Source organism: Lissotriton vulgaris, unplaced genomic scaffold (genome assembly GCF_964263255.1).
Source record: "Lissotriton vulgaris unplaced genomic scaffold, aLisVul1.2 SCAFFOLD_654, whole genome shotgun sequence".
NCBI lineage: Eukaryota > Metazoa > Chordata > Amphibia > Caudata > Salamandridae > Lissotriton > Lissotriton vulgaris.
The window spans coordinates 800,614-811,459 of NW_028247511.1; the positions used below are offsets into that span (position 1 = coordinate 800,614).

General features: G+C 44.7%; 1 protein-coding gene across 1 annotated transcript in view; it reads right to left on the reverse strand.

Annotated features, from left to right (window-relative positions):
- The window catches only part of LOC147665157 (butyrophilin subfamily 1 member A1-like), a 99,785-nt gene extending 89,882 nt beyond the window's left edge, over positions 1–9,903 (reverse strand). The window contains exon 1 of the mRNA XM_086949727.1: positions 9,828–9,903. Within this exon, the coding sequence (XP_086805853.1) occupies positions 9,828–9,903 (76 nt within the window). The remainder of the gene's footprint in view (positions 1–9,827) is intronic.
- Between the last annotated feature and the right edge of the window lie 943 nt (positions 9,904–10,846).

Consider the following 10,846-nt stretch of genomic DNA (forward strand, 5'->3'; position numbering starts at 1 on the left):
AGAAAGGGTAAGTCCATGATTGTCTTGTAGCAACCACACATATGGCAAAGTCTGGCATTGACCAGAAGGAAGCAGTTTCCAAATTATGAATTAAACTATTTTCTAGACGGACCATATCTTAGAAATGATGAAGGCGACCTTGATACTGAATTTGTATTCACTATGTATCGAATGTTGAGAGACACCGCTTAATGTGACATTTGCCCGCGTTGCTGAGCTTGCTGCCTTTACCAAAGCTTGTGTCCTTGCTGAGAAGTAGACTGAGACTGCATTAATAGATTCATAGAATTGTTTTGAAGTTCTAGTTGAATTTGGACTTCCCTATTGACACAGAGGCCTTTTCTAACTCCTGCTGGAATTCCAATCAAAAATGGTCTTTTAGTGCAGAATTTGTTGTGCGCTTTGCTATTTCCTTTAGAATAGCGAGTGTTAAGTCCCTCAAAATTCTTATTAAGTAGAATCTCAAGGAAATACCCTTGCTGATTCTGCTGCTAAATAGATTGCTTTACCTCAAACCATTGAAGCTGCTATGTATGTTGTAGAGACAGATGTATTTACTGTTGCTTTGTATCAGCTTTGTCTTTGGTACAGGAGCGAGCCTCTGAAGTATAAAAATAATACTGGACAAAGCAGTATTGTACGAAGGACCCTGAAGGAGTTGGAGGGTCAGCACAGGGTGTGCAATTGCACACAGATTTCTGCTATCCAACCTCACGTTGGTGTTCATGGATCTTGCTGTGTCGGTATGACTAAAACTATTGTCAGCCCTGTGTCATCGGCCTGCAACGCAATATTGGTGAGGGAATCAAACCCATCCCTGCTTTCCACCTCCTTGTGGCCCTTTGGTTCATCTACAAATGTATTTCAAACAAATGCCTAAATGTACCTCCAGTTCTCATGTGCTTGCGACTATGTTTTCTTGGTTCTGGAAGCATGTTCATATGCAAGAGCAGATGCCATAACCATAGCTACAAAACAACAGTTGATGGACAGAATGCAGAACAATGCCATACATTCACCCCCGTACAGACATCTAGGCCTAAATCCATTGTTTTTTTGCTCGCCATGCCATTCCAGTTTGACCCAGTGCCCCATGGGAACAGTCCAGCCCGAATTGCCAAGCCAGGCCCTCCCTGGGCTGGAAACAAGCATCATAGGACCGGTTTCGGGCTTTCAGCCCACATCAGCCAGGATAGCTTGATTCCTGTGGCATGGAGAGCACCGGACTCACGTCTGAGCATACCCTTCCTACTCGTGGTGACAAATGCAAAAACAACAGTTGATGGACAGAATGCAGAACAATGTCATACATTCACCCCAGTACAGAGATCTGGGCCTAAATCTATCGTTCTTTTGCTCACCATGCCACTCCAGTTTGAACCCAGCCATATGCAAGACAGTCTTGACCCTGTGCCCCATGGGAACAGTCCAGCCGGACCTGCCAAGCCAGGTCCTCCCTGGACTGGAAACTAGCATCCTAGCTAAGCACAGTCTCTAACACCATGAAACCGAGCTGGCTGATGTTGTAGACTTGTGAGGCTATAACAGATGTTATATTGTTGGTCCTGACATTGCTTTTCTGTTCATTCAATCTAGTCTTGATTTTGCGCCCTGTTTTCACAATGAATGCCAAGCCACAAGAGCATTTCAGTAAGTAAACTTCATTTTTGGTGTCACAATTAGCAGGTACCCGTAATTTGATTTGTTTCCTTTACGTGGGTGAGTTATATAATTTCCTTTGATGATGTTGTTGCAATTATTGCAATTAAAACATGGAACAGTGCCTCTGTTAGGATGATTAGTGATTTTAGGTTTGCGTGTAAATAGCATTTCTTTGATGTTTTTGCTGCGTTCATAAGCGAACAGAGGTGGTTCTACAAAAAAAAAGTGACTTGACATCTATTGTGCACAAAAAAATGTTTTGGTCGTCTTCAAGATCAATGGTTCGAATTTTCAATATGAAATTGGTAGTACCTTTGATGTAGGTTGTCATTAGTTGAACCAGAGGCTGCAAATAACAGTCTGGGTATTTGCCAATGGGTTCATAGATAGTTCCACATGTGTACACGATGGGTCTGAAAGGAGGTTTAGTCTGTTTTTTTGTGAATTTGTGGTAACATGTCAATTCTTGGGCTTCTTGGATCATCTTTTAGAAGATAACGTCTGCCATCTTCATCGATAGTACCATTCATGACAGCTGTGTCTAAGATAGTTTTCAAAGTTTTGACAAATTCATCAATGGGATTGTTATCGAGTTTCATATAAGTCAAAGGGTCAAACACGTGTTCGTTGACACTTTGTAGGTAGAATGGTGAATCCATATTCACCAGTGTTCCTCTCTTATCGGCCTTACTGCATGTAATTTCAGGGATATTGGCAATATTTACAAGAATTCCATGTTCTTCAACAGTGAGATTCGAATGCTTAGTCCTCTTGCCTTTACACAGGTTTTGGATTTCGTGTTTAATGATGGTCTCAAAAGAATCTAAAATGTTGTGGCCTCCTGGGCGCATGTAAGTACTCTTGGATTTCAATCCTTTTAATATACCTTTGTTTCTGGGTGGTTGGTTATCCATTACATTTATGAAGAAATGTCTAAAGCCAAGGGTATGCATATATTTGAAAAAGGTCACTTCGAACTCCAAACGATTCGAATGATAAGTGGGAACAAAGTATGTTCCCTTTCGTAGAGTTTTAATTTCTATTTGACTCAGTCGATGGGAGGAGATGGTTATCACTGATTTCTATCTCAGCAAGTTGTGTGACTCCTGGTCACTCTTTTTAAGGCCATCGAGTCGGTTGTTGTTTCTGTTCCTGGTTTCCCCCCCCCGCCTGGGTCGTCGCTTGGGAGTGAACCGCGTCCTAAATAGTATTCTGGAGACTACATCGGACTAGATCACCTCCTGTGAAAACCACTTGCCCACTGCCAAGTTGCTTCATAAGTGTTCTGTCCGAGAGGAATACGCTTATTTCATTTGTGGAAATATGCTTGCCCCTCGATATGTGAGGCCTGCGATCAGACACTCTGTTAAGACACACTCTTAAGCGACCTCAGACATGTTTATAGGGCCTAAAACAAACAGGTCCTTCTCTATTTTGTCTCCCAATTATTCCCTCAAATGTAGTGAAATCAGCTTTCTATTGTACCCCATGTATCTCCTTCTCAAGCACTTCTTGAATTCTTCCCATGAGAAGAGCTAGACACCTGCTCATTAGCTTTCCAGTTTAACCACAGATCCCACTCTCTGTTTGCAGCGTTATAGAAAATGTATAAAGGAAGGTTAAAATGGAGTAAATGTCGTATCGTATGCTTCCAACGTCAGATGGCTGGTGCTGGTCCATGGACTTGTGAATCTGCACTTAAATTATTTTGCTGTTTGCAACATTTTTGCAGTAAACATTTATTAGACTTCTAAAACTTTCTCGAGTGTTTGCTTTCTTCCCCTCCAGTATGTGGATAGCTGACAAGATGGAAGCTGAAGATGAGCCTGCCACACAGGGATATGATTTGGTGAAAAACCTGGGACTATTCTTAGGTCCTTTGATGTAAGCCTGACACACAGTCATGGCGTATGCAGCACAGAGTTCAGCCAGACAGGAAAGATCCCTCTCCTTTTATCCCATTACTTTACGCTCTCAATAGCTAAACCACCTTCCTGTCTAGTCTGCAGATCAAAAGGATATGGCTGAGCAGCCTGTGTGAAAGAGGCCACATGCATTACATAATGTGGAGAAGTGTGGCTCAATGGTTAGAGCGGCAGACCCTGATGCAGAGGTCTAGCCCGGGACCAGGGTTCAATTCCCCGCCTCGGTGTGTCTTGGGCTCAAAATTCCACGGACCTGATAATTCTCGCCTCGGTGCCTATTCCAATCATGGAGTCCCACTCTGCAACTCTGGGCAATAGCTTGCTTAATCTCCACAACGGCCCCCACAACGCTAAGGATGCCTGGCCTCCACCTTGGGGGTGCCCAGGAGTGGACGCCTCACAGGGAAAGTCAGGATGGGTTCCACAGCGGTATTCGTACAAGCGCCTTGAGACCCATACGGGTGAGTAGTGCGCTATACAAGTATCAATTTACATTTTACATTTACATTTTACATTAATGTACCCAAAACAGAGCTGGGCTCTGGGATACGCATGTTTATTTGTCAAACTAGGAAACACACTGAGAAATGTCAAGTCAGTGTTCGAGGCATTTCTCACTGACTGGGTCCAGGTTCTGCTAAGCAGTGTAGAGAAGAAAGGCTCACTTAGTTTCCAGGACTGGTGTAACCTGACACCCTGTTCCTCTGCCAGGTGGAGAACAAACCTGAAGAACTGCTTCCTTCTAGAAGATCTGATGGAAGACCCATAAGGGAAAGCGCATGTTTGCTGAAATGAGAAGGGAGTTCTGGAGGCATGCCTACAGGGCAACATTGCCAAGAACAGGATCCTACAGCCCAGCATCCTGGATAGAGGGTGTAGAAACCAATATCGTCCAGCACTACATTGGACCTGGGGGCGAATCTGCCTACTAGTTCTTTAGTAAGTGCCTTATTGACATTGACCCTGCCCCACGTGTTGCGCCTGGTTGCCTCCATTTTTGTTCTGGTTGGCCCCTTTGTTTACCTAAAAGAATATAATCAGAATGGTGAGGCATCAAACCTCGTAATCTAAGCTGAAATCAACTAAGAGTGTGACATATTTCCCCTGTGCAACCCACGCTTACAATCACAACCACAGATACCTCCAGCACTCACTGCCAGTGGGCCCAGGGATCCAGGTGCACTGGCACTTGGTGACAACAACAGTCGCCCAAAAGTCTACCAACTAGGATGCCCAGTGTTGTGCCCTGATCTGCAGATCTCTGGGTGAGCTCTTAAGACCCATTTTGTGTGGTGTGATTCCTGGGCCAGCGTGACCCCACTAGGAGGTGGCTGAGAAGTGCAGAGGGCCCCATCTCCTGAAGAGGCCCATCATGGCATCTGCTCTCGCCATGCCAAGTGACTGGTCTTGCGCTCAGTGACTGGGTGCAGGTGAGGTGAGCAGACTGACATAAAGAGTGGACAGAGGCCCCAAGTGCTGCAGAGGCAACAAAATGAGTGCAGGGGATGAGAGCTAACTGAAAAGCCAAGTTAGAATGTTCACACTGGACTGCAAGTTGCACCAGGGCATTCCCCAGAGATGCTGATATTAGTTGTTAAACACTTTACTTCATAAATACACTGATCCTAGTACATAAACAAAACCTTGTGTACATTCTATTGCTATACCTTAAGTGTAGTTGCGTTCCTGTGTGTGTGTTGAGCCTAAAGTACTTTTACTTACTTAAGTCAAATCCACCCCTTCCTAAGTAAGCTTTGGATCACTCGATCTTATTACCAGAGGGACACGTGCTAAAATGGTGGGGTTTGTTGAAATTTCTTTTATTGGGAGTTTTTCCTCTCATGGTAGATTGTTATACATTTGCAATAATACATGATGACAGGAGTAAACAGGCTGTCAGTCCATATCAATGTATTGCAGAACATCCATTCTATCTTATTGTTATAAGCTCTAGCAGGAGACAACATAATTACATGGATATTACATCTCCAGTGGACTAGTATATGTGATAATAGGCGGACCAATGCCTAGTGCCTGTATGTGTGAGAAGTGTGGCTCAGGGGTTAGAGGCGGCAGACCCGGAATCTGAGATCGGCCCTGGACCAGGGTTCAATTCCCCGCCTCGGCGGGTCTTGGGCTCAAAAATTCCACGGACTCGATAATTCTCGCTCCGGTGCCTTCTCGACTCATGGGTTCACACTCTGCGACGCTGGGCAATTGCTTGCTTAATCTCCACAACAGCCCCTCGCGGTGGGATGCCTGGCTTTCACCTTGTGGATACCCTGCCGGGGTTATCACACAGGGGAATACAGGACGGGTTCCCTAAGCAAGCGCCGGGAAACCCACTGCGGGTAGCTGTGCGCTATAGAAGCTCAAATACATTTACATTTACATATGTGTGGGTTTCCGCCAGGGCGTGAAAGGAGAATTAGTCCCCCACTCTATCCCTGTACACCTCTGCAGCAAATGCCCCTGCTTGTGTTCCCAAACTTATGAACCAATGCTTGGGGTGTCGGCTTGGGGAGTCAGGGGGTTTAACGTGGAACAATTAACTGAGGGGAATGGAAGGGAATCGGGGGGCCTACATGCTGCATTGTGGTAATCATGTATCACGTGGTTGGTTGCATTTTGTTTATGAAGTATCTGAGGCATCAGGAGATCAGGGAGTGTGACGCCCTTAGGAGGCTATCTCTCCCATCATGGGTCAGGGATCCAGTCTGGTGAAATCCTAGTATACGGTCGGGTCTTCATTTCCCATGGTTATGACATGCCGGCATTTTCTTGCGCTAGGGGGGACAGGGGCGGGGTTTGAGATTGAGATTGTGCAGCTCCGGGGGAGCCATCAGGCGTTGTTTCTTGTGTGAATTGGAACATGAGTTGTGCCCATTCCATGGAGATGGGATGTTTGCGAATCCCCTTCATTTGTTATGTTATGTTATGTTATGGAATATTTGTATAGCGCCTATCACCGCCGGTCTCTAAGCGCTTAACAGAAGAACATAACACACTGATGTCCAAAGAAACCTACAGCTGTTTTACCGCCTAAACCATCATAAAAGCCTTTCTGAAAAGATGAGTTTTTAGTTTCTTTCTGAAGGGTAGAAGCTGTGATTCTTCCTTCAAGGTGGGCGGAAGTTCATTCCACAATTGTGGGAGAAGCACAGACAGGGCCCTGCCTCCTTTAGTCTTTAGTTTGAACCTAGGTTGAATCAGATTAGAGGTTGTTCCTGATCGCCAGGATCTTCCGGGAACATACCTCTTCAAACGTTGTTTGATGTACTCTGGGGCATTCCCAAAGAGTGCCTTATGAGCCATGCAGAGACACTTGAACTGGACTCTAAATTTCATTGGGAGCCAATGTAGCTTCTGAAGCAGGGGAGTTGCGTGCGAGTTTCTGGGCAGAGAGTGGATCAGCCTGGCTGCATCGTTCTGTATTACCTGCAGTTTCCTCAAAAACTTCTGTGGCAGGTCAAGATATAGGGCATTGCCATAGTCAAGTCTCGAAATAACTGTGGCGGAAACGATCGATTGCAGGGTGGAGGCAGATAAGATGGGGACTAGCTTACGTAGCTGCCTCAACACACCAATGCAAGATCCGACGACAGCAGAGACTTGAGGCCCCATTGAGAGATCTACGTCGATCTTTAGCCCTAGGCTTTTTACTACAGCACCAGGAGACGGGTTAGTTCCCAACTCAGGGGGCCAGTACAGATCACTCCAGGGATACTCTTTGTTGCTGATCACCAGCACCTCTGTTTTATCAGCATTCACTTTCTGCAGATTGTTAGTCATCCAGTTGACTGTGAAGCTAATTTCCTAATCTCTTAGCGTTTCTTCTTCCGCCGCCCCCCCATTTTTTAACAGCGCCTATCCAGGCTGCTTCCGTGGGTCCTGCCGGTGCCCTTCAATGACTAAGGACGTAAACCTGCACTACACCTCCTCTGTCTTCCACCTGCAAAAGACCCCCAAGGCACATGCCTCCCATGTGTCAACATTCGCAAGGTAGACCGTCCCCCACAGCACCTGATGGACCCTACCCCAAAAAGCCTGGATTATGGGACAGTCCCAGAACATATATTTGAAGTTCGCCTCTGGTGTTTGGCATCTGGGGCAGGCAAAATGTGTATCCGGGTAACATTGGTATGGTCGATGCGGTGTTAAGTATGCACGATGTAGAATGTTGAATTGAATGTTTTTGAAGCGTGCGTTTCTTGAAACCTTTTTTGGGTATTCTAGATCCTTTTCCCATTCTTTGTCATCAAGCACTCGCCCTATCTCATCCTCTCACTTTATAACACAGGGCTTGCAAAGGGGTCGTGATCAGTTCCCTTATCGCCTTGTAATGCCACCTGACCAAGTGTCTGCCCACCCCCATACATAGGATTGTATGTAATACCGGGTTTGTCGACGGTTCTACCTCCGTGAGGTCCCAACATTGACGGGCGCTGTCTACTAGTCGCCTATGTACCAGCAATTGTCCCGGAGGGAGATCATAGCTGTCCATCATTTGGACATATGTTTTCAGCTGACCATCTTCAAACAGAGATGGTGTTCTTGGTGTTCAAATTAGAGTCGTATAGCTTAGGAGGCAACAGGACAACAAAGGTTACAAGTCCCAATTGGAGCCAAGCAACTTTTGCTTTTCCTTACCCTCATCCTATCCCTACCCCACAAACTTCATTTCCCGCTAGTTTGAAGTTTAAACAAGTGCCTGATATCACATCAAATTTGTAGTACTGCAACAGCCAGGTGGGTACTGATTGTCACCCAATAAGTTAGCTGGAACTCAGTAATAGCAAGTACCCTTCTTACACATCCTCTTTATACAGAAGTCTGTCCCACTTACTTGTTCTCCGTCTTTTTAACAAAACCACACAATTGACGCAAGAATAGATTGTAGCTTTTCAAAGTATTTCTTTGCAATATTGTAGTCTAAAAAGCTGAGCATTCATTGAGATTAATTTAGAATGGCCATAAACTTATTGCCGAAAAAAGAAGTTACGCTTGTTAAAGCTCTACATTTTGTCTCGTTTTAGAGTAAACCTCTTGCACTTTTGAATGCCAAAGAGCCTTGACTCCTAGTGCCATATTTAAAGAGACGAAGGTGGCCGTCACTTCCTTTTCTTCCTTTCCCTCTTTTCGCTCCATCACCATCTTCATGTAAACCCAGCACTGAAGGAACTCTATTGACTTCAAGAAGAGAAAGGCTTGGACTACTTACAGAAACTAGAACCACACAACATGCTGGCTAAGCTACCACAAATAATCTGATTGAAGGCAACCTTACAAAAGACTAAAACATAGGCGCATGCCCCTTAGAGCAGTTGGCATACATAGTCCCTGACTGAGGATCAGTTTGTCTGCATGGGCAGCGAATGACAACAATACACTCTGAACCATTCCTCACAAATGATGAACGCAAACTACCTTTGCGAATGTCATGTTCTGCCTTCTTGACAAGCTGAAGTAATTGTAAATTGATAATCTAGGTGGAGAAGTGTGGCTCACTGGTTAGAGGAGGCAGACCTGGAAGCAGAGGTCAGCCCGGGACCAGGGTTCAATTCCCGGCTCGGCGGGTCTTGAGTCCGAAAATGTCCACGGACTCGACAATTCTCGCTCCGGTGCCTACTCGATTCATGGGTTCACACTCTGCGACTCTGGGCAATAGCTTGCTTAATCTCCACAACCGCCCATCGCGGTGGGATGCCTGGCTTTCACCTTGTGGATACCCTGCCGGGGTATCTCACAGGGGAATACCAGGACGGGTTCCCTGAGCAAGCGCTTAGATACCGGGTCGGTGATTTGCGCTATATAAATACATGTAGATTTACATTTAGGTAGGTTGATTGGTCCTTCTTAGGGATGGCCCCGATTTGCCACTCGCTGGAAGTGTCCCACTCCATCCACCCTTTGGCAATGGAGCGGGGGGAATAGGTGTGACCAACAGCCTTAAGCATGGTTGGTTTTGGGGGAAATGGCTGGGCCAATTAGTGCATGGCCCGACTGATAAAAGGAGCGCTGCTTTGGTTGTTTTATGTTATTGTATCGTATCAACTGAACGACAATGCCTTGTGTGAACGCTGTATACCTTCCTCAGACAAGCTACTTGTGTATCATTTGGTTTTCTCTCTTCAAAAATCAATGCAATCTGTTTATCAAAAAAACAAAAAAAACAGATACTGTAGGTTAAACCAAAAATGACAAAATAAATAAATACTACTGACAAAAGGTGTAACTTACCAGCTTCAATTGCTTGGAAGTTTAGAAGGCAGATGAGTGTGTATAAAAGGGTAATGGTTCCAGTAGTGAAATCCATCTATAAGAATTAAAACAGAAATAATATCTTTTTATGTGATTCATATTAGTGGGGAGAACAGACTACAGACATCAACTCACAAATGATCAGTTACCACGCCCCCTTTGAAGTTTTGCTCAGGACCCAACTTGTTTTTTCACATCTAAACCCAGGGAAAATCTATTCCCTATTTGAGCAAACCATGCTCTTGTAACACCCTTAGGAATACCCATTTCTGGTGCAACACAACACGTTCAACTAATTCAGGGCAAGAAATGTTGTGCATTAAATATTATACATAAGAGACCTACAATTTGACAATAAATCAAACACAATATACATTTCGGCCACACTCATTACTCCCAAACACACCACAAACTGCAATTGCACCCAGAACACATCATAGTGAACAACCCAGAAGATTATAATGCCACTGTATATCACATACCAAATGAAGATCCTAGGGCTCAATGTGGGGGTTGAAGAGGAAGACCCTTCCATTTTTGTTCTGAAGTAGAATATGGAAATAGGGACAGACTCACACACACATAAACAATCCCAGATCCCTCCCTCAGGAATCACTGGAACGAACTGGATGGGACAAATGCCTTTTTAGCATCATATTATACATAACTACATAAGATGTTTACAAGGAAGAAATGAATTAGGACAGCAAAATATTTTCAGCTAAAATCTTCATACAATGAGAAACTCCTTGGTCCATCACCGTTTCTGTAGTTCATTTTGGTACCGTTCAATACAAGTACTGCTCTTTATAGGACATTCTGCCATTTGATCTCCAAAATCCAAGCATCCATGAAATTTTTTTTTTTTTTACACATTTCCTTGATATTATAAACAAGGTAGGCAATTGTTCGTCTTGCACAACATACACTTAGGACAGAGCTTTCTGTACAACACTACGGTGGAGCAATTGTGCGGCAACTCAGAAAAACATGGCACA